We start from the raw sequence: 26,489 nt of genomic DNA, 5'->3' as shown, positions 1-26,489 counted from the left end.
GGGCAGTGACCTCCCCGCAGTTGTTGCTAAAACCGGTGACGTCCCATCCCGGGTTTTAATAATTGCCTGAGTTGAGCAGTAATGGCGGAGTGCTCAGTATGGAGAAAATGGAGAATGAGTGGCGTAGCCGTCTGATTTCTCTGCTGGATATTGCTGCCATCTCGCCCTTACATGGAAGAAGCGAATGAATGGAGAACTGAACGAACAACTGAAAGTCAGATTGTTTCAAAACAATCGGTCATAAGATCGGCCTTCAAGAAGCAAGAACACAGACGGGTAAGCTCCGACTCTCATTTGGATACAAAACAACAAAAACAACATGTTGTTTACCTGCATTTAGATTAATACATGTAACTTGTATTGTGTATTTAAGGTACCTGTAAGAGATTATTTAATTTGCTTCAGAATGTGATTGTCTCAGTTCATCTGATTATTTAATTAGCCTTTTATGTTTTATCAGTGAAAATGCACGCATGTACATGTATGCTGCATAAGTTATAACATCGATCCTGTTTTAATGAGAGTCAACCCACAACCAATGAAGTCAAATCAGTCTTAGTTGAGCAAGTCGGTAACGGTATTTCTTACTTTCACCATAAATTTTTATTTAAATGACTTTGGTCTATAGCTGTCAAAGGCCTTGGCCTTAAAACCAGTTACCGCCGTGACATCACGCACTCAGGGCTGGCTGGCTCAGCGGGGAAGCTCCAATGCCAACTTTGTGGTTGAGTTTAAGTCTAAAAAATATATATTTTTTTATTCCCAATTATGCAGCATACAAGAGTCAAGGATGGAGATACTATCCACTCAGAAATTTATTTAAAAATAAAGGTTCTGCATATCTGCTTTAACCAGTTTCATGAGGTAGTCACCTGGAATGCTTTTCAATTAACAGCTGTGCCCCGTCAAAAATGAATTAGTGGATGAGTTTCTTGTCTTTGTAATGCGTTTGAGATCAAACAGTAAATAGTAAATAATAAAAATACAGTAAATAGCCCTATTCAACACTACAACTGTCGTCATCCATATTATATCAAGAACCACTCAGCAAAGTAAAGAGAAACGATGTCCATCATTACTTTAAAGGTTCTGACTGCAAAGGTGAATTCTGGGCAAAAGTATTCTATTTGGGATCAGGACACTTCATCCAATGACCATTTCATCCAAAGCCTTTTTCATACGCACTATCAATTATTTTATATTTCAGGTATTCATTTGTTAGAAAAAGAAGAATTCTCAATAGAATTTGACCGAAGCGGGAAACATTTTTGTAAAGCAAATGCCGTAAGATTTAATATGATCCAGACAGCTTCAAAAATTAATAACTTGCCCAACGGAGCTCATAGGCGGCATGGTGGTGTAGTGGTTAGCACTGTCACCTCACAGCAAGAAGGTCCGGGTTCGAGCCCAGCGGCTGACGAGGGCCTTTCTGTGCGGAGTTTGCATGTTCTCCCCGTGTCTGCGTGGGTTTCCTCCGGGTGCTCCGGTTTCCCCCACAGTCCAAAGACATGCAGGTTAGGCTAATTGGTGGCTCTAAATTGACCATAGGTGTGAATGTGAGTGTGTGCATGTGTGAATGGTTGTGTGTGTGTGTCTCTATGTGTCAGCCCTGTGATGATCTGGCAACTTGTCCAGGGTGTACCCCGCCTCTCGCCCATAGTCAGTTGGGATAGGCTCCAGCTTGCCCGTGACCCTGCACAGGATAAGCAGTTACAGATAATGGACAGATGGATGGAACGGAGCTCACAGCAAAGCCAAATTTTACGGGCACCTCCCTCTAAGCCTCCCCCTTCGAAAGAGCATGGTCTCGGGTCGGTAGGCTCACGCCTCGGCCCGGTATTTGCGAACAAAGCCCTTGCGAGAGCACTGAAGATTTAATATGATCCAGTCGGAAATATAGACATGCAAGCGAGCAGCCTGCAATGACAAAGGCGTGAACTCATCCCAGGGTCAGCAAACGGCATGGGCCGACATGGTTACCCCCGGGACTCCCTAAAGTGAATGACACATGAAATGGAATGACGAATGACAGCTAGTGATTTGAACAATAAATGGTCCCTTGTCATTCAGATTCTTATAAATGGAATAACGATTGAAATGTAGGTGGAATGACATGCTTTCAGCTCATGAAATGGAATGACATTGTTTCTAAGTGGAATGACATACTTTTAGGTTATGTTATCAGTGATATCACCTTTTACAAATGGAATGACAGCGTTTCCAGGTGGAATGACATGCTTTAAGCTAATGTTATCAGTGATATCCCCTTTTACAAATGGAATGACAGTGTTTTTAGGTGGAATGACATACTTTGAGGCAATGTTACCAGTGATATCACCTATAACCTAACCCTAACCCTAGAAACAATGTCATTCCATTTGTTAATTTGATATCACTGATAACATTACCTCAAAGTATGTCATTCCACCTAAAAACCTTATCATTCCATTTGTAAAAGGTGATATCACTGACAACATTAGCTCAAAGTAAGTCAATACATATAGAAACCCTGTCATTCCATTTGTAAAAGCTGATATCCCACCAAGCACCCACTTATCTTATCCTAGGGAGGTCTAAAACTAAAGATTTCAATCGTTATTCCATTTGTAAGAATCTGAATGACAAGGGACCATTTATTGTTCAAATTTACTACCTGTCATTCGTCATTCCATTTCATGCGTCATTCACTTTAGGGAGTCCTGTTACCCCCCCTTAGTACGCTCTTTAGTGTTGAAGCGCTTGTACTATGGCACTCATTTGCTTTACAAAAATGTGTTTTGCTTCAGTCAAATTCCATTGAGAATTCCTCCTTTTTTCAAACAAATAGCTGAAATAAAAAATAATTGATAGTGTGTATGAAAAAGGCTTTGGACGAAATGTCTTAACGATTGGACCTGTATTTTTCTATTTCTATTGCTGTTGGAGTTTCAAGATGATCTCATCTCATCTCATTATCTGTAGCCGCTTTATCCTGTTCTACAGGGTCGCAGGCAAGCTGGAGCCTATCCCAGCTGACTACGGGCAAAAGGCAGGGTACACCCTGGACAAGTCGCCAGGTCATCACAGGGCTGACACATAGACACAGACAACCATTCACACTCACATTCACACCTACGGTCAATTTAGAGTCACCAGTTAACCTAACCTGCATGTCTTTGGACTGTGGGGGAAAACCAGAGTACCCAGAGGAAACCCACGCGGACAACATGCAAACTCCACACAGAAAGGCCCTCGCCGGCCACGGGGCTCGAACCCAGACCTTCTTGCTGTGAGGCGACAGCGCTTTCCACTACACCACTGTGCCGCCCAGTTTCAAAATGATCTGACTTGAAATTAAGGAGTTGTGCTGCTGCACATACCATATATTCTCTGCGTAAATGTTTTGCCGAGATAAAAAGCGTCCCGCATTTTACGATTACGGAGGTTGTTGAAGCAAGCCAGCAACAATATCAATATCACGTGACCACCGTGGGGCGTGTCTGACCTGTTTTTAACCAAAACAAGTCAGCGTGGGAAAACATGGCGGACTCGACTCTCCAGCCAGCTAAAAGCCGGCGGAAAAGAAAAGGAAAATATGAAACCGAATCAGCTGGAAAGTGCGCCAGAAAAGTGATGGAAACCAAAAGGTTGTCTGGAAGAATTTTCATGAAGGGACATATTGACTGCTGGAATCGACTGAAGAATCAAACAGGTGTGAAATCTGACGAAATACAGTATTTGTAGCGCTTGTCTTGGATTGGTGAGTCTGAGTATGGAGTTAAACACCTAATGTTTTGATCTTATAGAGAAGGATGGTGTGACAATAACACAAATGCAGTAACAGAGAAAAGATACATTCGTCTTTTGTTTCACGGATCTATTCGTGAATGTTAACCACAAATTACATCCCTGCGACTCAAGGCTCTCTGAGGTTGATGCAGAGTTATGATGTTTTACGCACGTCGCCATCTTGGTGTGATGCAGTTCCATGGTTATACTAATTAGTTAAAGCACCTCACGTTCAGCTGTTTCCTGTTTCCGTAGGGCCGTACTCATACTGTTTACCTTGAGAGGGAGGAAAGTGGTCCCAAAACGGAGAAAAGCGACCCTCGGTAGATCAAAATGATCACATCTCGTTCACATGATATTGTTTTTGAGGGACAGAGGAAAATACCATGCACTGTAAAAAATGTAAAAACTTTGCAGTCAGGACCTTTAAGCATGAAGTGTATTTTAATTAATAAAGATAAAGAAAAATATTGAATTAGAAGGTGTGTCCAAATTATTTGTAAATATGGAATCACTTAAATAACATTTTAAATGATCTTTTTTTGGCTCAGTGGTCAAAGACTCTGGGTTACTGATGAGAAAATCGAAGGTTGAGCTTCCACTGCCACTGTTGGGCTCTTGATCAAGGCCCTTAACCTGTACTGCTCCAGGGGCGCTGTATCAAGACTGACCCTATGCTCTTACCTCAACTTCCTAATACGCTGGGATTTCACTGAAATGAAATGTATATGAGACAAATAAAAGCTTCTTCTCCGCATTGTGTTTACTCCATCAAACATAAAAGCTTGCCGAGTTGCGTAATCTCTCCTTCCTCATGGGGAGACTTTAGCCTGTTTGTCACTGAGTTACAATCCAGGTTCATCTATTAGATGCTAGGTGTTGAAGACTCTCACAGATCTTTCCTTTTGTTTCCTCCAATTAGCTGACTGAACCTCAAGGTGGCATTTCAAAAAGTTTCTAAAAGACCTCAACAACAATCCAACTCCAGTTTTGTCTTTCATTCCTTTATCCCTTCGTTCCAAGCAGCTGAATCATCCAGACAGCAACGGCACCTAATTTATAAGGGCTGCAAATTACCACCAGAGTGGTTCCTGATCGTAAATCACGGCCGGTTGCATGGGCTTATCGCTGCGAGAGACACCTCCGGAGGTTTACACAAGGAATCCTCCTAGCTGTCTTGTTAATTAAACTGTCCGGGAACTATCGGAATGGAGATAAGGAAGCGAGGCTCTACGCACCCTCTTCAGTCTCCTCCTGGGCTATGTCGGCCACAATATCGTCCACCGTGTCAGGAACCGTGTTGCACTGCTCTCCCTGAGGATTTGAGGAACACACAACATCATCGTTAGATCGCAATCTGTGGTAAACAAAAGCAGATCTATCTGTCTGTGAGCTAAAAAGCCTCAGCTTCATTCCTACACCTCCCCAAGCGCCAGCACTTGTCCCAGAGGTGAGGCAGACACAAAACATCTGTATTCTGAGAGATGCTGCTGAACGCCAGATCTGAAAAAGTGTAGCTGAGAAGAGAAGAGTAACCGAACCCAGAATGGCCCAAATGCCTCTTTTGTACTGTGGAATTTGTGAGTAAAACCCGTATGATTTTCAGATGTTGATGTTATGCACCATGGGTGAACTTTCGAGAACAAATGAACTGTGCGTGACTCGGCAGGTCCAGCTGACTACATTAGCATGTAACAGGGTCCAGCTGCTCACACTAATGTGCACAACAAATTAATCATCGCTTTAGCAATCGCAAAATGATACCATCGGGAAAATATGGGAAAAAAAAACACCCACAAAGCCGACTAAAGACAGAAGACAAAATTTACCTGCACTTAACCCTTTATGTTCTGTTCACTACTGAGCACCGGATGTGCCCTGAAATTTTATTATAAACTCTCATCTCATCTCATTATCTCTATCCTGTTCTACAGGGTCGCAGGCAAGCTGGAGCCTATCCCAGCTGACTACAGGCGAAAGGCGGGGTACACCCTGGACAAGTCGCCAGGTCATCACAGGGCTGACACATAGACACAGACAACCATTCACACTCACATTCACACCTACGGTCAATTTAGAGTCACCAGTTAACCTAACCTGCATGTCTTTGGACTGTGGGGGAAACCGGAGCACCTGGAGGAAACCCACGCGGACACGGGGACAACATGCAAACTCCGCACAGAAAGGCCCTCGCCGGCCACGGGGCTCGAACCCGGACCTTCTTGCTGTGAGGCGACACCACTACACCACCGTGCCGCCCTTATTATAAAATATTCAATATATTTATTATTTAATACAATCTAGAATTATTAGTATAGATGCAACAATTCTATTAATACATGAATGTACAAAAGTAATTATTCTATCCACATTCACTGGATATGAGCAATCATGCACTGATTGGCTACTCTACTACTAGGCTATCAGCTCATATACTGTGAGTAGAGAAAAACAAAATGGCGGTGCATGTTGCTGAACCAACCAAGGACGAAATAAAAACTCTACTCGAAAACAAAACCTGAAAAAAGAAACAGAAATAACTAAAAGAATATAGTTCCCGTCCCCCAACATCGCCTGTTCCACACTCCAGCCCAGTCGGTGGCGGTAATGCACCTTTAAGTTGGTTTGCCAACCACCAAAAAAACTCTGAAGAAGAAGAAGAAAATAGACCAAAAATTACAAAAAAGCAACAAAATATGCAATAAAAGTATATGATGGTCAGAACGTATCTTTTTATTTTTCAAAAATTATTATTATCGCATTTTTCACAAATTGCTACTGTCACTTCATGGCTTGTTTACAATCTAAGTAGAAATGATTTTGTCTGACATTTTGTATAAAGTTTTATTGATCGAATTTGCAAAAAATAAAAATAAAAATGCTCCGTTTCTCAAAATCCAGTGAATGTGGATAGAAAAAAACAGTTATTCCACTCAATCTTGTCATACATGGCTTATAGACAACTCGGTGCTACGGGTCTCTTTGGCTATCAGCTCATGTACGACTCGATTTCATGGAATAACTATTAATTATATCCCTCATCAAAAAAAATCCCATGCAGGGATTGGCCAAGGATGGCTCACGCAACATAAAATAGCTCCACCATAGACTAAGCAATGTATCTTGTGATGTCAAAAATTAAAAAAATGGATCTGGTGTGAGTCAGTCATGGTATATCCTGGATATACCATGAACTGGCGTCACAATTTCAAGCTGTACGGCCGACTCGAGTCACAGCTGTGGTTCCATGAGCGTTTCTGTGTGTAGATCTATGTATCATGATCATGCCTAGCAAGGCAGGCGATAGCATGGTACATTGCACGTGCACAGGTCAAAGGTCGCACCGATGTAAACAACAAACACGGCTGCAAACTCCAGTGAGTTTCTGCCGAGATTCAATCTTAACACTTTTAGTTTGGAATTTTTTGATGAGGGATAATTAACAGTTGTTCCATGAAATCGAGTCGCACATGAGCTGATAGCTGATGAGGTGGGTAGTACTGAGTTGGCTATAAGCCATGTACGGCGAGATTGAGTAGAATAACTGTTTTATTCTATCCACATTCACTGGATTTTGGGAAAGTGAGGCATTTTTACATTTTAATTTTTGCAAATTTGATAAATAAAAATTTTATACAAACTTCCGACAAAATAATTTCTGCTTAGAATGTAAACAAACCGGTGAAATTACAGGAGCAATTTGTGAAAAATGCGATAATTCTTGAAAAATAAAAAAGAGATGGTCTTACCATCAAATACTTTCATTCCATATTTTGTTGCTTTTTTGTATTTTTGGGGGGTTTTGTTTTCGAGTAGAGTTTTTATTTTGTCCTCGGTTGGTTCAGCAACACGCTCCGCCATTTTGTTTTTCTCTACTCATGGCATATGAGCTGATATCCTAGTAGGAGAGTAGCCAATCAGAGCATATGATTGCTCATATCCAGTGAATATGGGTAGAATAAAAATCAAATACAGTGGTGCTTGAAAGTTTGTGAACCCTTTAGAATTTTCTATATTTCTGCATAAATATGACCTAAAACATCATCAGATTTTCACACAAGTCCTAAAAGTAGATAAAGAGAACCCAGTTAAACAAATGAGACTAAAATATTATACTTGGTCATTTATTTACTGAGGAAAATGATCCAATATTACATATCTGTGAGTGGCAAAAGTATGTGAACCTTTGCTTTCAGTATCTGGTGTGACCCCCTTGTGCAGCAATAACTGCAACTAAACGTTTCCTGTAACTGTTGATCAGTCCTGCACACCGGCTTGGAGGAATTTTAGCCCATTCCTCCGTACAGAACAGCTTCAACTCTAGGATGTTGGTGGGTTTCCTCACATGAACTGCTTGCTTCAGGTCCTTCCACAACATTTCAATTGGATTAAGGTCAGGACTTTGACTTGGCCATTCCAAAACATTAACTTTATTCTTCTTTAACCATTCTTTGGTAGAACGACTTGTGTGCTTAGGGTCATTGTCTTGCTGCATGACCCACCTTCTCTTGAGATTCAATTCATGGACAGATGTCCTGACATTTTCCTTTAGAATTCTCTGGTATAATTCACAATTCATTGTTCCATCAATGATGGCAAGCTGTCCTGGCCCAGATGCAGCAAAACAGGCCCAAACCATGATACTACCACCACCATATTTCACAGATGGGATAAGGTTCTTATGCTGGAATGCAGTGTTTTCCTTTCTCCAAACATAACGCTTCTCATTTAAACCAAAAAGTTCTATTTTGGTCTCATCCGTCCAAATTTTTTTTTTTTCCAATAGCCTTTTGGCTTGTCCACGTTATCTTTAGCAAACTGCAGATGAGCAGCAATGTTCTTTTTGGAGAGCGGTAGCTTTCTCCTTGCAACCCTGCCATGCACACCATAGTTGTTCAGTGTTCTCCTGATGCTAGACTCATGAATATTAACATTAGCCAATGTGAGAGAGGCCTTCAGTTGCTCAGAAGTTACCCTGTGGCCCTTTGTGACCTCGCCGACTATTACATGCCTTGCTCTTGGAGTTATCTTTGTTGGTCGACCACTCCTAGGGAGGGTAACAATGGTCTTGAATTTCCTCCATTTGTACACAATCTGTCTGACTGTGGATTGGTGGAGTCCAAACTCTTTAGAGATGGTTTTGTAACCTTTTCCAGCCTGATGAGCATCAACAACGCTTTTTCTGAGGTCCTCAGAAATCTCCTTTGTTCATGCCATGATACATTTCCACAAACGTGTTGTGAAGATCAGACTTTGATAGATCCCTGTTCTTTAAATAAAACAGGGTGCCCACTCACACCTGATTGTCATCCCATTGATTGAAAACACCTGACTCTAATTTCACCTTCAAATTAACTGCTAATCCTAGAGGTTCACATACTTTTGCCACTCACAGATATGTAATATTGGATCATTTTCTTCAGTAAATAAATGACCAAGTATAATATTTTAGTCTCATTTGTTTAACTGGGTTCTCTTTATCTACTTTTAGGACTTGTGTGAAAATCTGGTGTTGTTTTAGGTCATATTTATGCAGAAATATAGAAAATTCTAAAGGGTTCACAAACTTTCAAGCACCACTGTATACCATGCACTGAGAGGCCCCGGTAATTATGGATTCTTTGAGGTGACTAGCGTAGGATTATTTTCTTTAGCTGCGCCCTTCACAAAACAGTCCTGTGCCAGTCACCTTAGAGAATCCATAATCTAACCGGAGCCTCTCAGTGCATGGTATATTCGATTAATATTGCCATTGATGACCAACTAAATTAGCATTATGGATATTTCGTCATTTTAATAAATAAATCATTTGACTTTAGCAGATTAACTCAAAACTTTCAAATTAAAGCTGTCTAATCAATCAGAAGGTGGTGCATTGGTTCTCACTGTCATCTCATAGCAAGCAGGTTCTGGGTTTGAACCTTGCAGTTTGCATGTTCTCCTCATGCCTATGTGGGTTTCCTCCTACAGTCCAAAGCCATGCAGATTCAGTCAGCTGGCAACTCTAATTTGCTCAGAGGTGTGTATCCCTGTCTGGTTTTCTCTTTTAGCCCTGTGATATACTGATGACCTGAACCCCGTCTCTCACTCAGTGTTAGTGTGGATTGGCTCCAGCCAGTGATGGGAATAACGGCGTTAGAAATAAACGGCGTTACTAACAGCGTTACTTTTTTTAGTAACGAGTAATCTAACTAATTACTTTTTACATCGTTATAACGCCGTTCCCGTTACTTACAATAAAATGCTCTGCGTTACTTTATTAAAGCTGTTCTCATCTGGCACGCTGCTCGCTCAGCCTTTCTTTACTCTGCTTTAGTGTGGGGCGGGGAGATGCGAGACAACGGCATAGTCAGCCAATCAGAGTAGATTTGGACAACATACGTAGGTAGGCCACGCCTACTACACTACTGCGCACTCTTTCAATCGGAAGACCCAGCGATGGCGAGCGGTCAGCCCAGCACTGCGCTTTCACATTGGAAATACAGCCATTACTTTTCATTACTTGAAATAAAAGGCAAAAATGTCTACGTGCAATGCACATTATGTCGAGGAACAAAGCGTTTGTCCTCGTCAGTGGCCAGTAATTAGTAACAATTTTAATAACTACAAAAATATATTACATTTGATAGATGTCTTATCTCACATTGTCCCACAAAAATATTAATATAGTGTAGATAACATTACTAACTGGTTCTGTTAATTGTCCATTTTGGTCATTAAACACATTTAACATTCACTTTTATTATGATTACACTAATTGAATTTTTTTTTTTTTGGGGGGGGGGGACACAAAATGTAACGGAATAATTACTTTCCCTGGTAATTAGTTACTTTTATGACAAAGTAACTCCGTTACTAACTCCGTTACTTTTTGGGAAAAGTAACTAGTAACTATAACTAATTACTTTTTGAAAGTAACGTGCCCAACACTGGCTCCAGCTCACCAATTTTCATGAAAATGAATTAATAATCATCCAAAACCAGATCTGTCTGGATAACTGGTCCTGTAAAACACCCAGCCATAGCCTTACCTGCTAACCCTCTCATACAGTGGATATAAAAAGTGTACACACCCCATTAAAATGATCGGTTTTTCTGATATAAAAAAAAATGAGACTACGATAAATAATTTAAAAACTTTTCCCACCTTTAAATGTGACCTATAACCTGTACAATTCAATTGAAAAACAAACAAATCTGTTTTGGGGAAAAGCATAAAAAATAAATAAATAAAAATCACATACAATAAGCTGGTTGCATAAGTGTGCACACCCTTAAAACTAATTCTTTGTTAAAGCACCTTTTGATTTAATTACAGCGTTCAATCTTTTTGAGTCGGAGTTTATCAGCCTGCCACATCTAAACTTGGCAATATTTGCCCGCTCTTCCTTGCAAAAGCACTCCAAATCTGGCAGATTGCGAGGGCACAGCTCTCTTCAGGTCATCCCACAGATTTTCAATTGGATTTAGGTCTGGGCTCTGGCTAGGCCATTCCAAAACTTTAATTTTCTTCTGGTGAAGCCATTCTTTTGTTGATTTTGATGTATGCTTGGGGTCATTGTCGTGCTGAAAGATGAAATTCCTCTTCATCTTCAGCTTTCTAGCAGACACCTGAAGGTTTTGGGCCAAAATTGACTGGTATTTAGAACTGTTTATAATTCCCTCCACCTTGACTAAAGCCCCTGTTCCAGCTGAAGAAAAACAACCCCAAACCATGATGCTGCCATCACCATGCTTCACCGTGGGTATGGTATTCTTTTGGTGTTGCACAGTGTTGCTTTTGCACCAAACGTACCTGTGGCAGCAGGGGCATGGCCAAGCAGCAGTCTGTGAATGGAGGGCAGGGTTGGGGAAGGTAAGTGGCTAAGTCATTCCACCTGCTGTCAATTAATGTGTGTGTGTGTGTGTGTCTCTGTTTGTTTGTTACAGTCCCGCAAGCCTCCACGGGGTTTACTCCCTTCGAATTATTATATGGGCGTAAGCCGCATGGCATTCTGGAAGTGCTACGGGAAAATTGGGAGGAGGGACCTTCACCGAGTAAAAATGAAATCCAGTACATTCTTGACCTGCGCGCAAAACTCCACACCCTCACGCACCTAACCCAGGAGAATTTACGGCAGGCACAAGAACGTCAAAGCCGGCTGTATGACAGGGGCACGCACCTTAGAGAGTTCACCCCGGGACACAAAGTGCTCGTATTATTGCCCACGTCGAGTTCTAAATTAGTCGCCAAGTGGCAAGGGCCCTTTGAGGTCACATGGCGAGTCACGGACGTCGACTATGAGGTGAAGCGAACAGATAGGGGTGGGGCACCGCAAATCTACCACCTCAACCTTTTAAAACACTGGAATGAGGGGGTCCCCGTGGCGTTAGTGTCGGTAGTCCCAGAGAAGGCGGAGCTGGGGCCAGAGGTAAAAAGGATAACATCTCGGACCACTCCGGTCCCTTGTGGAGACCACCTCTCACCGGCCCAACTCACGGAGGTAGCCAAGTTGCAGAAGGAATTTTCCGACGTGTTCTCGCCCCTTCCTGGTTGTACCCACCTCATAGAACACCACATTGAAACGTCCCCAGGGGTGGTAGTGCGTAGCTGCCCTTACCGCTTGCCCAAACACAAGAAAAAGGTGGTTCGGGACGAACTCAAGGCCATGCTCGAAATGGGCATAGTCGAGGAGTCCCACAGTGACTGGAGCAGCCCAGTGGTCCTGGTTCCCAAGACCGATGGATCGGTCCAGTTCTGTGTGGACTATAGAAAGGTCAATGCGGTGTCTAAATTTGACGCATACCCAATGCCTCGCATTGATGAGTTGCTTTATCGGTTAGGCGCTGCTCGCTTTTATTCGACACTGGATCTAACAAAGGGATATTGGCAGATCCCCTTGACTCCTCTATCCCGAGAGAAAATGGCCTTTTCCACACTGTTTGGATTACACCAATTTGTCACGCTCCCTTTTGGGTTGTTTGGGGCACCCGCTACATTCCAGCGGCTTATGGATGGGGTCCTCCGCCCTCACGCTGCCTACACGGCTGCCTATCTAGGTGACATCATGATCTATAGTAATGATTGGCCGCGGCACTTGGAACACCTGAGGGCTGTTCTAAAGTCGCTGAGGCGAGCGGGCCTCACAGCTAACCCGAAAAAGTGTGCAATTGGGCGGGTGGAAGTACGGTATCTGGGGTTCCACTTGGGTCATGGGCAGGTGTGTCCCCAAATTAACAAGACCGCAGCAATTGCAGCCTGCCCGAGGCCCAAGACCAAAAGGGAGGTGATGTTCTTGGGGCTGGCTGGCTATTATCATAGGTTTCTACCTGATTATTCAGACGTCACCAGCCTGCTAACCGATCTCACTAAAAAGGGGGCTCCAGATCCAGTCCAGTGGATGGAGCAGTGCCAACAGGCCTTCTCTGAGGTAAAAGCTGCACTGTGTGGGGGGCCACTCTTACACTCCCCTGACTTCTCTCTTCCCTTTATTTTGCAGACTGATGCATCGGACAGAGGGCTGGGGGCCGTTTTGTCCCAGGAGGTAGAGGGCGAGGAGCGCCCCGTGTTGTACATCAGCCGGAAACTCTCGATGCATGAAAGCAAGTACAGCACAATCGAGAAGGAGTGTCTCGCCATCAAGTGGGCGGTCCTCGCCCTCCAATACTACCTGCTGGGGCGCCCTTTCACTCTCTGTTCGGACCACGTGCCCCTCCAGTGGTTCCGCCGCATGAAGGATGCCAATGCGCGGATCACCCATTGGTATCTTGCTCTCCAGCCATTTAAGTTTGAGGTGATCCACAGGCCGGGGGCGCAGATGGTGGTGGCGGACTTCCTGTCCCGTCGGGGGGTGAGGGTGGGGGGTGGGGTGTCAGCTTCAGGCCGGACGGCTCCCCGGCCTGAGTCGGGCAGTGGGGGTATGTGGCAGCAGGGGCGTGGCTAAGCAGCAGTCTGTGAATGGAGGGCGGGGTCGGGGAAGGTAAGTGGCTAAGTTATTCCACCTGCTGTCAATTAATGTGTGTGTGTGTCTGTTTGTTTGTTACAGGGACGAAGCATAAAAGGAGAGAGAGAGAGAGAGCAGAGAAAGGGAGCTCTCTCCCCAACCACAATGCATGTGTGTGAGTGATGAATGAATGAATGAATGAATGAATGAATGAAAGGAAGGAAGCAAGCAAGCTGAAAAGCCCAAAATAAAAGATATTGTACAAATATCAACTCTCACCTGCCATGCTTCTGTGCTCCACCCACATCAGGAACTGTTACAGTACCTTTTGGAATTGTGGCCAAAAAGTTTAACCTTAACACATTTTCCCTGCATGCTTTTGGGAGAGTTGATGTATTTATATATTTTTTTTCTAAATTTAGCCAGACCTGGATGTTTTTCTTTGACCCTACCTCATAGTCCAGACATATGGAGAATACGGGAGATTGTTGTCACATGTAGTACACAACCAGTACTTGCCAGAAATTCCTGCAGCTCCTTCAGTGCTGCTGTAGGCCTCTTGGCAGCCTCCCTGACCAGTTTTTGTCTTGTCTTTTCATCAATTTTGGAGGGCCATCCAGTTCTCGGTAATGTCACTGTTGTCACATATTTTCTCCATTTCTTGATGCCTGTCTTCACTGTGCTCCATGGTATATCTAATGCCATGGAAATGTTTTTGTCCCCTTCTCCTGACTGATACCTTTCAACACTGAGATCCCTTTGATGCTTTGTAAGCTCTCTGCAAACCCTGGCTTTTGCTGGAGGATGCAACTGAGTAAATGTCTGAACTTTATTTGGGGTTAATCAGAGTCATTTTAATTGATGGCGGGTGTGAACCCAAAAAGACTGAATGCTGTAATTAAATCAAAAGGTGCTTCAACAAAGTATTAGTTTAAGGGTGTGCACACTTATGCAACCAGCTTATTGTACATTATTTTTTTTCTCCCGAACAGATTTGTTTGTTTTTCAATTGAATTGTCCAGGTTATACTGTAGGTCACATTAAAGGTGGGAAAAGTTTTGAAATTATTTATCATGGTCTCATTTTTTTTTACATCAGAAAAATCGATCATTTTAACAGGGTGTGTACACTTTTCATATCCACTGGATGTTCAACAAAAAAGAACTAGCCTTAAAGCGACAGTGAGTAGGATTTTTGTTGTTGTTGTTAAAAATGACAAAATAAATGTGTCAAATAAGAAGACAATACTCTAAAATTGGGATTCTCAACATTTTCTGCTTTAAGGCCCACCGATTCATACTTGTAACAAATCAGGGCCCATTAAAAAAGATCCCCAAATTATTTTGGCTCATCTATTCTATTAGAATCTAATAACCTGTTGTAAAGTGTATAAATGGGATGTAACATCACTCCCTGTTACAGATCTGAGCCCAGGAATTAAATAAATGCAATAAAAACAAACTGTTTTTAATTGTAGTTATTGTATTTAAAACTGTATGGATGTGCCAGAAGCAAATATAAAACCATCCATGTAGGACATTCTCAGTCAAAAGAGATTAATGATCCAAAAGTGGGGTCTGGTCAATTAACACAAGAACTTATTGCCATGTTTGTGTTCAGCAAACAAACAAGTTATGAAAACCAAGAAGTGGATATAGAAACCACTCAATGGGATTAGATCCTGGCACATTAACAAAGAAGGATTTTTCCTATGAAAGAAACATTTACTGGCTAAATTTGACATTTGTAGAATAAATTTTTATCCTATTGTAGCCGTAACTAAATACAAAGACAATAGTTATGCATACTATTAATTAACTTAATGCGAAGATAATTAACAGATAATCAATAGATTCAAGTTTTTTTTAAGACTGTGTATATCTTTAGTCTTTTGTATTTGTAATTATTTGTATCTGTACATGCATGACTCCACCAGCTCTGCTGATCAACTTATCCTGTTTAAATTCATTCATTCATTCATTCATTCATTATGAGTTGGAAAATTATCCATCCATTGAGTTCCCAGACATCTCAAACTACCCGGTGCTGCAGACATTGTTCTACACGGACAGACAGATGAAAACCTGGAAGAGCATGGAGGAGTACAACTTTTTATCTGTGGCTGGGTTAAAGATGTGGGGATCAAGACACTACAAGATAAATCCTGTATCATTTTTGTCCGGGTAAGGAGGATTTTCTGGGCTTTGTATGCATGATGGTTGCTAGGATGCTAGAAGTTTTAGTATCGGGTGTAAACAAACCACAGCTGTTCGATTCCCAATCCTCCCTGCTCTTCTTTTCCAGCAGGCATCACAGATCCATATAATTTACCCACAAATGTGCACACTCTGTTAGGGGGGTTAAATGCAAAGGAGGAATGTGACAATAATAAAGACTTGTTCTTAATTTACCCACAAATGTATTTACTGTATTTTCTGGACTATAAGCCGCTACTTTTTTCCTAGGTTTTGAACCATGCGGCTTATACAAAGGTGCGGCTATTCTGTGGATTTTTCTTCCACCGCTAGGGGCGCTCTAACCGGAAGTAGAATCAAAAATAAGATAGACGAAAAATCAATGCAAAGAAGAATTAGCAGATCTTTAGCAGATAGAACACGCACGACAAATTACTAACTGGTAATTATTTTCAAATCCAGCGAAGATGATTAAAGTGACTTGTGGTTTCAAACACAGGAGAAATGAAGGTAAATAAATACCGGTTATTTTCTCTTGGTTCTGTTCCGTTTTAATCAGCAAAGTTGCTGCCGTGTTAAAAGGCACTGTTCGGAAAGAATCTGTTCAGGTACATACATGTACATTTACAGTACAAAATCGTTCTGTACATGCAGTAAATATCTAATTTTTCAACATATATATCTGCGGCTTATAGCCCGGTGCGGCTTGTATATCTTTTTTTAAATTTTTTTTAAAAAATAGAGCGGATGCGGCTTATATACAGGTGCGCTCTATAGTCCAGAAAATACGGTATTCCACTTGAAAGGTGTACGTCAAACCAGCTACCGGATTTGGGACACTACAACATCCTGAACTATTTAGTATTTGGCTTCAAACTTGGAAAAAAAAATCCGCGGCCCACTAGATGGCGCTTTACAGGGCCAGTGGTTGAGAAGCATTGCTCTAAACAAGTGTTGCCAGGCAAAACAAACCTCTCCCGGCAGCATGTATTTTATACCTAGATGTTGATAACGGTAATATTTCTCAATCATCAGCTGTCAGGTTATAGTCCTATGAAAATCCATGAGCTTGAGTTTGACATTTCAAAGTCATTCAAGGTCAAAAGGTCATGGTGCCAAATGAAAGCCCATATGGCACTTCCCATAAGTTGACGATGGTAAATATGTCTACCGTCAACCATTTTCAAGTTACAGCCTTCTGAAAATCCGTGACCTTGAGTTTGACCTTTCAAGGTCACTCAAGGTCAGAGATCATGGTGCCAAATGAAAGGCCATATGGGAGTTCTTATATGCTCATAATAGTAAACGTGTCTATCGGAAACCGTTTTTGAGTTGGATTGGAAAATGTTATTCTGACCAAAAGGTTGACCTTTCCGGTGACCTTGGCCCGATTACCCCCAAAATGTAATCAGGTAATCAAACAAACAAACAAACAAACAAACAAACAAACCGCACTGATTACACTACCTCACCCCGCTTACTCCGTCACGGGCGAGGTAACCATAATGTTTCTGAGGTGCTGTATTTTGCCCTGACAATCCTGTGAGAATAATCAGCAGCACTTTACAGTCTGATCTGTTAGGTTCAAATTCAAGGGAAATTTCAAACACATGCTTCATTCGCCACCTCAGGGACATTCAACAGCAGTGTAGCTGAAAGCACTCCAGCCAAAAACTCATCCCAAATCTCCGATATGACTGAATTCAGCACTCCCTCTCTTCCCAGCTCCAACAGCACTCTCTCACGTGATAAAATTTCAATTAAAATTCAATCAAGCATCGTTATACTGGATGTAAACAGTTCCAGTTCCATTTTTCCCCTCAAATTCAATTCCAGTCTACTGGTACGGGATCTTGGCTATCCGATCCACCATTATTTTCACTCATACTTGTGTCATACTGATCCTGGGTATCAGATTGACACCATTTCTACTTAGCATGCTAGCTAAAAGACAAGCTGTTATGTAATAAAAGAGATGTTTTGAACACATTAGTAGTCATTTATGACATTTATGATGAGACACTAAAGGAAGCACCTTCCTGGCGATCCTTTCCACCAGCAGTCGGGCCAGGGGTGTTATCGGGCCTCCTGAAGGGTCGTAGAAAGGGCTCTGGGGATGATCGAGGCTGGTGAGGGGCCGAATCCGTTCCTGAGGGACTGTCGGTTTGTTAGGGGACTAAAAGAGAGCAAGAGAGAGAGAGACGGGGGGGGGGGGGGGGGGGGGAAGAAAAAGAGTGAGTCATTGCTGAATGCCATCTGCCAGGGGCTCCCACCTTTCATTTCCATCTGCATCGTTCACTTTCTGCATAATATTCCCTCTCTGAGTGATTTATAGCGCTACTTTCCTCCGAGCCGCCCCGAGAGTCACCTGTTCGTGCCAGTCGTTCCGCACTAGCGACTTCACAGAGGGCTAAAAATCAAACGCCAACTGTTCTTGTTTGCTGAAGTTTTAGAAAGAGTTTTTGTCATTTTTAAAAAAAAAATGGAATTGATTCTGTACAGGCCATCAGTGCGTGCGTTCAAACAGGAAGGAAATGAGTGTCTTGTGTCTCTGTTTTGGGTTCACCAGCAGGGGGCAGCGTCAGGGACATCACACAATGACCGACTGCGTGCATGTTTACAGCACTGACATTTAAACAATGTTTAAGCGTCTAAATAATACAAACAAACATGATTGCCTTTCAATTTATTCAGCTAACTTGCATTTCTCTCTCTCTCTCTCTCTCTCTCTCTCGCTCACCCACTCTCCTCTTGTTCTCATCTTCAGATGTCACTCACGTCCTCTCTTTCTTTCTCCCTCTCTCGCCTTCCATTTTATTCCGGCTGCGTGTATATTCATGAGCAATAAACTGAAAGGAAACAATACACCTGCACCTTGTCATTATAACCATATTAATGTGTCATAATGGAGACAAGCCGGCACGACTGTTTGATTTCATGCTTGCTAACATGCCACTTGAAAAGCTCAATAAAGAGAGAAAATATTTCCAGACCACCTGTTTATTTGATTAAATTAATTCTGTGCTTTGTATATTTAAAAGTGAACGAATGCTGTTTGAATACTAATCCCTTTTTAAAAAATAATTCCATGTATGAATGTTCTCCTCAGTCAAAACACATTTCATAAGCTTATTACTTTTGTTTGCTGTAGATTTTAGACAATTTTCTAATCAAATGTGGATATACAGTACACTCAGGAGTGTCATTATGTCATAACCGATATTCCACGGTTGCTTGAGGATATGAAGTTTGTCTTTGAGTGTTGAACATATTCATGAGTGAGTGAAGAGATTGAGTGAAAATATTTTCAACACGAGAAGATAAACTTCATGTCTTCGCACCACCGTGTAATATTATTTATCTGATATGGACACATCCACAAAAAATATGCAATTTATAAAAAAAAAAATATTTTGAACTGGTTAACCATTTTGACAATGTGAAAACATTGGGAGTGACGTTATCAGAGTGAAATATCAGGAATTTTTTCTTTTGCGGTCCGGTTTCCAACAAATCCTGCGCTCTGATTGGCTGGCGAGCGGGTTCATATGCTATGATACGGACCCCGGTTACGGACCTCTGGCAACTCGCTCGTTCACAACAACAACAAACAGTAGCAATTTTTGTCAACATTTATTTTCGCATTTCTCAGGAGAATAGCATTAATTTTACAGCACGGATAGCGATAACGACAGTGTTCACAGCGAAAGCGAGTTTTACTACCCTGAGGAAGAAGAAATAAAAGAAAACATTTCAGGAGAAAGCTAAAAACCTGTAACTGTTGCTAACGCCGAGCAAAAACATGGCTGAATCCTGAATGACTCAATTTTGTACAAATAGGGGACTACATAGGCAGCAAAATTTAGTTTTTTTTCCTGCCATGGAAGTGCACTTGTATACTGAGGAGGAAGCAATTTGCATTACAGCCGTGAATGAGGATTCAAAATGGCGTCTCGCCTCGGCTCGGTTTTCCCTTTCGGGTGCTCTCGTTTTCTGTTAGAATTTGGTAAAGAAAAAAATAAATATATTATTTACCAGCTTAAGGTCGGTCTGTATGGTGAAATACCGTGACCTCGGCTGTGAATACTGACCTCGGCCCAGAGGGCCTCGCTCAGTTTCAAGACCTCGGTCTTCACTTTCAAGACCTCGGTCACAGTATTTCATGATACGGACCTCCCAGCTGGTAAATAACGTATATTTATTATTCACACAGGACACTTTTTCCATGGAATAAAAACGTGTTCTATTCCCTTCTAGCAGGTTTATTGATAGCATGCAATATTGTTATCATATCGCTTCTCGTCCATGTATTACGCCACTCTCCTCAATGGAGAATGAGCATGCAATATTGTTATAATATTGCACGTTGTCAAGACAACATGATGTCACACGTGTATATCCAATGACAAAACTTTTCTGCTATACATGCTCAGAATCATTTCTTTGTTGGCCAGGAAAGAGAGACAACAAGTCTAATCCAGTGCTACTGCTAGGATTAACTATGCTATAATTAAGCAGTAAATAAATAAACTGAAAACTGAAGACGTGTTGAATACCCGAAAGGCTACCAAAACGTCATTAGATATTCTTTAAGCATATTTACAAGAGAAAAACATAGCAATGGACATCAAAAAACTGGAAAAGAGACACACTGGAGATATAAAACTTCCGCACTAGCGAACAACTGTAACAGTTTGTAAACAAACATGGCCGCCAGGTTTGCTTCGTTAAATACGGAAGATTTTGAGAGAATTTTGGCTGGCAGGTCGCTCCGTTGTGTGTAGCTGTCGATGTTGATTTTAAAAGCAACGAAGTAAATTACACAGGGAAACAAATACTTAAGTCTGAGTGAAAAATACTGTAGCAAGCGTGCAACATGGAAGAAGAGTCTGGAGACAGAAATCTTAGTTTCTTGGTCGTTAGTCTGTGTTACTGATGAACGCTACAGCAGCTGGAAGTTGACTTCAAATGCCGCGCTAACGGTGCCAACTTGCAGGTAAGCTATCGTTGGCCTTCGAGAATGCTGATATGCTGATATAAAGAGAGTGTGTATGTATGTATGTATCATAATAATGTTGGCTGGCTTTTTTCATGGTATATCAGTGTGGCAGTGGGGGCGTGGTCAAGCATCGGTTTGTGACCGGAGGGCAGAGTCAGGGAAGGTAAGTGGCAGAATCACTGCACCTGATGTCAGTTAACGTGTGTTTGTGTGTCTTCCCCAGTGACTGCGCCCTATATAAGGAGAGAGAGAGAGCAGAGGAAGGGAGCTCTCTCCCCAACCAGACGCCTTGTGTGTGTGGCTGGGAGAGTGGAAACTATAAACGCTGAAAAGCTAAATAAAAGAGTTTTGTTGAACTCAGTTCTGGCCTGCCGTCCTTCTGTGCTCCACCCATCCGTCAGAATTGCTACAGTGGTGCCGAAACCCAGGAGAACGGAGCACAGAGAAGAACAGCCCCATGGAGTCCTCCCACTTCGTGGACCTGGTTCATGCCCTCGCCACGGCCCAGCAGAGCCAGCACCAGGCGCTAATCGCCCTCCGGAAGGAGCAGGAGCAAAGGTTCGAGGCCCTGGTGCTGGCGCAGCAGGAAGATCGTCAGGCGTTCCGGCACCTCCTCGCGTCGGCGGGGTCCACCACCTCCACCGCCGCGGGCCCTCCCCACCTCACCCTAACAAAGATGGGCCCGCACGACGACCCCAAGGCCTTCCTCACGCTCTTTGAGCAGGCAGCAGAGGCCTCGGGCTGGCCAGTGGAACAGCGCGCGGCGCGCCTCCTCCCCCTGCTAACAGGCGAGGCGCAGCTGGCTGTGCTACAGCTCCCCGCCGACAGCTGGCTGGTCTACGTGGACCTCCGCCGGGCCATCCTCCAGCGTGTGGGGCGCACCCCCGAACAACATTGACAGCGCTTCCGCGATCTGTGCCTGGAGGAAGTCGGCCGGCCGTTCGCGTTTGGCCAGCAGCTCTGGGACGCCTGCTGGCGGTGGCTGAGGGCTGACAACTGCGACGCCGAGGGAATTGTCGATCTGGTGGTACTGGAACAATTCATCATCCGACTACCTGAAGGGACCGCGGAGTGGGTCCAGTGCCATCACCCGCCGTCGCTGGATCAGGCCATCGAGCTGGCGGAGGACCATTTAGCGGCTGTTCCAATGGCAGGACAGCAGATCTCCTCTTCTCCCCTCTCTCTCTCTCCCCCTCCCCTTCTGTGTCTCATCCTTGCCCTGTTCCCCCACCGTGGAGGCGGGGGCCGGCTCCACCCCAGCCGGCCCGCCGCACCCGTGGTGCCCTCCTGTTTCCCGCTTCCGTGTCTGTCTCTTCCCCCCCTCAGATGAGTGAGCCCCAGAGTACCGGTGCAGAGAGAAAGCCTGGGCCGGTTTGCTGGCGCTGCGGGGAGCCGGGGCACCTCCAGCAGCAATGCTCAGCAATGGAGGTGGGCGCAGTGGTCCGGATCCCCGACACGCCAGGAGCCGCCCTCGATCGGGCCGGAGCATATCGCATACCAGTGGGTGTCCAAGGGGATACACATCAGGCGTTGGTGGACTCTGGCTGTAATCAAACCTCAGTCCACCAAAACCTGGTGCAAGACGAGGCATTGGGGGGAGCACAATTGGTGAAGGTGTTGTGTGTGCACGGGGATGTTCACAACTACCCTTTAGTGTTGGTCCACATTCTTTTTCGAGGGGAAAAATTTAGTGTAAAGGCGGCGGTTAATCCTCGCCTTACCCACTCGATAATTTTGGGGACTGATTGGCTGGGATTTCGGGAGTTAATGAGGCATTTAGTGAAGAGTGGGTCCTGCCGTAGTTCAGCAGGGGGAGGTCCCGGTGTAGCATTGGCGGGAGCAGCTGTCACAGAGCCATATACATCATCTCCGCATCAGAGCGAGGAGCCGCAGGCTCCTCCTCCTTCTCTCGGGGAATCCCTCGCGGAACAGTCGCGGTTAGAACAGTCGCGGGACGAGACTCTGCGGCATGCGTTTGACCAAGTGAGAGTAATCAATGGTCAAACGCTCCAGCCAAACGCCACCCCGTCCTTCCCCTATTTCTCCATTATGCGAGATAGATTATACCGAGTGATGCAGGACACTCAGACTAAGGAGCCAATTACACAGCTTTTGATTCCAAAGAGCTGCCGGGAATTGGTATTCCAGGCGGCTCACTTTAATCCCATGGCTGGACACTTGGGGCAGGATAAGACACTAGCCTGAATAATGGCCCGGTTCTATTGGCCAGGGATTCGCAGTGATGTCCGTAGGTGGTGTACGGCATGCCACGCATGCCAGTTAGTAAATCCAGAGGCCATTCCAAAAGTGCCTTTGCACCCTCTACCATTAATTGAGACCCTATTCGAAAGAATTGGGATGGATCTCGTCGGGCCATTAGATCGGTCAACATGAGGGTATCACTTTATTTTAGTTCTTGTGGACTATGCAATGCGATACCCAGAAGCAGTGCCTCTTCGCAATATCTCAGCACGCAGTATTGCGGAGGCGCTCTTCCGCGTCATCTCCCGAGTCAGAATCCCCAAAGATATTTTGACTGATCAAGGCACCTCGTTAATGTCACGCACACTGAGTGAACTGTATGGGTCATTGGGAATTAAACCGATCTGCACCAGCGTTTATCACCCACAAACAGACAGTTTAGTCGAACGGTTCAATCACACACTCAAGAATATAATTTAAAAATTTGTTCAAAAGGATGCATGCAATTGGGATAAATGGCTCGAACCCCTGTTATTTGCAGTGCGAGAGGTCCCACAAGCCTCCATGGGGTTCTCCCCATTCAAATTATTATATGGGCATAAGCTGCGTGGCATCCTAGATGTACTGCGAGAAAATTGGGAGGAGGGACCTTCCCCGAGCAAAAATGAAATTCAATACATTATTGGCCTGCGTGCAAAACTCCACACACTCACACACTTAACTCAGGAGAATTTGTGGCAGGCCCAAGAATGGCAAACCCGCCTGTACGACAGGGGTATGTGCCTTAGGGAGTTCGCACCGGGAGATAAAGTACTCGTACTGTTGCCCACATCAAGCTCCAAATTGATTGCCAAGTGGCAAGGACCCTTTGAGGTCACACGGCGAGTCGGGGACGTCGACTATGAGGTGAGGCGAGCAGACAGGGGTGGGGTGCTACAGATTTACCACCTCAATCTGCTCAAACTCTGGAACGAGGAGGTCCCCATGGCGTTGGTGTCAGTGGTTCCGGAGAAGGCGGAGCTGGGGCCAGAGGTTCAAAAGGGAACATTGACATCGCGTACCTCTCCGGTCCCCTGTGGAGACCACCTCTCCCTGACCCAACTCACGGAGGTTGCCCAGTTGCAGACCGAATTTTGAGACATGTTCTCACCCCTGCCCGGCCGCACCGGCCTCATAGAACACCACATCGAGACACCCCCGGGGGTGGTAGTGTGCAGCCGCCCTTACAGGCTACCCGAACACAAGAAAAAAGTGGTTCGGGAAAAACTTGAGGCCATGCTTGAAATGGGCATCGTCGAGGAGTCCCACAGTGACTGGAGCAGCCCGGTGGTCTTGGTTCCCAAGGCCGATGGGTCGGTCCGGTTCTGTGTAGACTATAGAAAAGTCAATGCGGTGTCTAAATTCGATGCATACCCAATGCCTCGTATTGACGAGTTGCTGGACTGACTAGGCATGGCTCGCTTTTACTCGACACTGGATTTGGCAGATCCCCTTGACTCCACTATCCCGAGAAAAAATGGACTTTTCCACACCGTTTGGCTTACACCAATTTGTTACACTTCCTTTTGGGCTGTTTGGGGTGCCCGCTACGTTCCAGCGGCTTATGGACAGGGTCCTCCACCCCCACGCTACCTATGCGGCCACGTACTTAGATGATATCATAATCTATAGTAATGACTGGCTGCGGCATTTAGAACACCTAACGGCCGTCCTTAAGTCGCTGAGGCGAGTGGGTCTCATGGCCAACCTGAAGAAGTGTGCGACTGCGCGGGTGGAAGTACGGAATCTGGGCTTCCACTTGGGCAATGGGCAGGTGCGTCCCCAAATTAACAAGACAGCAGCGATTGCGGCCTGCCCAAGGCCCAAGACCAAAAAGGGAGTGAGACAGTTTCTGGGGCTGGCTGGCTACTATCGGAGATTTATACCTAATTATTCGGATGTCACCAGCCCGCTGACTGATCTCACTAAAAAGGGGGCACCAAATCCGGTCCAGTGGACGGAGCAATGCCAGCAGGCTTTTTCTGAGGTGAAGGCTGCACTGTGTGGGGGGCCACTGTTACACTCCCCTGACTTTTCTCTCCCCTTTATGTTGCAGACAGACGCGTCAGACAGAGGGCTGGGGGCTGTTTTGTCCCAGGAGGTGGAGGGGGAGGATTGTCCAGTGCTGTATATCAGCAGAAAGCTGTCGGTGCGTGAGGGGCGCTACAGCACCATCGAGAAAGAGTGCCTAGCCATCAAGTGGGCAGTCCTCGCCCTCTGCTACTACGTGCTGGGATGCCCTTTCACCCTTTGTTCAGACCATGCGCCCCTCCAGTGGCTCCACCGCATGAAGGATGCCAATGCGCGGATCACCCGTTGGTATCTGGCACTCCAGCCCTTTAACTTCAAGGTGATCCACAGGCCAGGGGCGCAGATGGTCGAGGCAGACTTCCTCTCCCGTCAAGGGGAGGGGGGGGGGAGTCGGGTGCAGGCCGGACTCATAGGTGGGGGTATGTGGCAGTGGGGGCGTGGTCAAGCGTCGGTTTGTGACCGGAGGGCGGAGTCAGGGAAGGTAAGTGGCAGAATCACTGCACCTGATGTCAGTTAATGTGTGTTTGTGTGTCTTCCCCGGTGACCGCACCCTATATAAGGAGCGAGAGAGCAGAGGAAGGGAGCTCTCTCCCCAACCAGACGCCTTGTGTGTGTGCGTGCGTGTGTGGCTGGGAGAGTGGAAACTATAAACGCTGAAAAGCTAAATAAAAGAGTTTTGTTGAACTCAGTTCTGGCCTGCCGTCCTTCTGTGCTCCATCCACCCGTCAGAATTGCTACAATCAGATATATTCCATTGAGCTACTCGTCTTCGACTAGTTCAAGATCATGCTAGCTGAATGGAATATATCTGATATACTACGAAAAAACGCCAGCCAATATTATTTAAATATTATACATCCAAGACAGCGGCACGGTGGTGTAGTGGTTAGCGATGTCGCCTCACAGCAAGAAGGTCCGGGTTCGAGCCCCGTGGCCGGCAAGGGCCTTTCTGTGTGGAGTTTGCATGTTGTCCGCGTGGGTTTCCTCCGGGTGCTCCGGTTTCCCCCACAGTCCAAAGACATGCAGGTTAGGTTAACTGGTGACTCTAAATTGACCGTGAGTGTGAATGGTTGTCTATGTGTCAGCCCTGTGATGACCTGGCGACTTGTCCAGGGTGTACCCCACCTTTTGCCCGTAGTCAGCTGGGATAGGCTCCAGCTTGCCTGCGACCCTGTAGAACAGGATAAAGCGGCTAGAGATAATGAGATGAGATGAGACATCCAGGACACTTTTTTGATGGAATAAAAACATGTGTTCTATTCCCTTCTCATGGGTTTCATTCATTTGATTTGATAGCATGCAATATTGTTAGCATATCGCTTATCCTATGTG

At 44.6% G+C, this 26,489-nt stretch overlaps 1 protein-coding gene across 2 annotated transcripts in view; it reads right to left on the bottom strand.

Annotated features, from left to right (window-relative positions):
- The window catches only part of spon1b (spondin 1b), a 298,589-nt gene that overhangs the window by 45,732 nt on the left and 226,368 nt on the right, over positions 1-26,489 (bottom strand). For both annotated transcript variants that reach the window (XM_060927069.1, XM_060927070.1), the window contains exons 9-10: positions 17,922-18,062; positions 5,007-5,082 (exon numbers count right to left, since the gene is read on the bottom strand). In XM_060927069.1, coding sequence (XP_060783052.1) covers positions 5,007-5,082; positions 17,922-18,062 — 217 coding nt within the window. The remainder of the gene's footprint in view (positions 1-5,006; positions 5,083-17,921; positions 18,063-26,489) is intronic.

The sequence above is a fragment of the Neoarius graeffei genome, chromosome 8, assembly GCF_027579695.1.
Source record: "Neoarius graeffei isolate fNeoGra1 chromosome 8, fNeoGra1.pri, whole genome shotgun sequence".
In the NCBI taxonomy this organism is placed as follows: Eukaryota; Metazoa; Chordata; class Actinopteri; order Siluriformes; family Ariidae; genus Neoarius; species Neoarius graeffei.
This window is presented reverse-complemented; position numbering and strand designations above follow the sequence as displayed.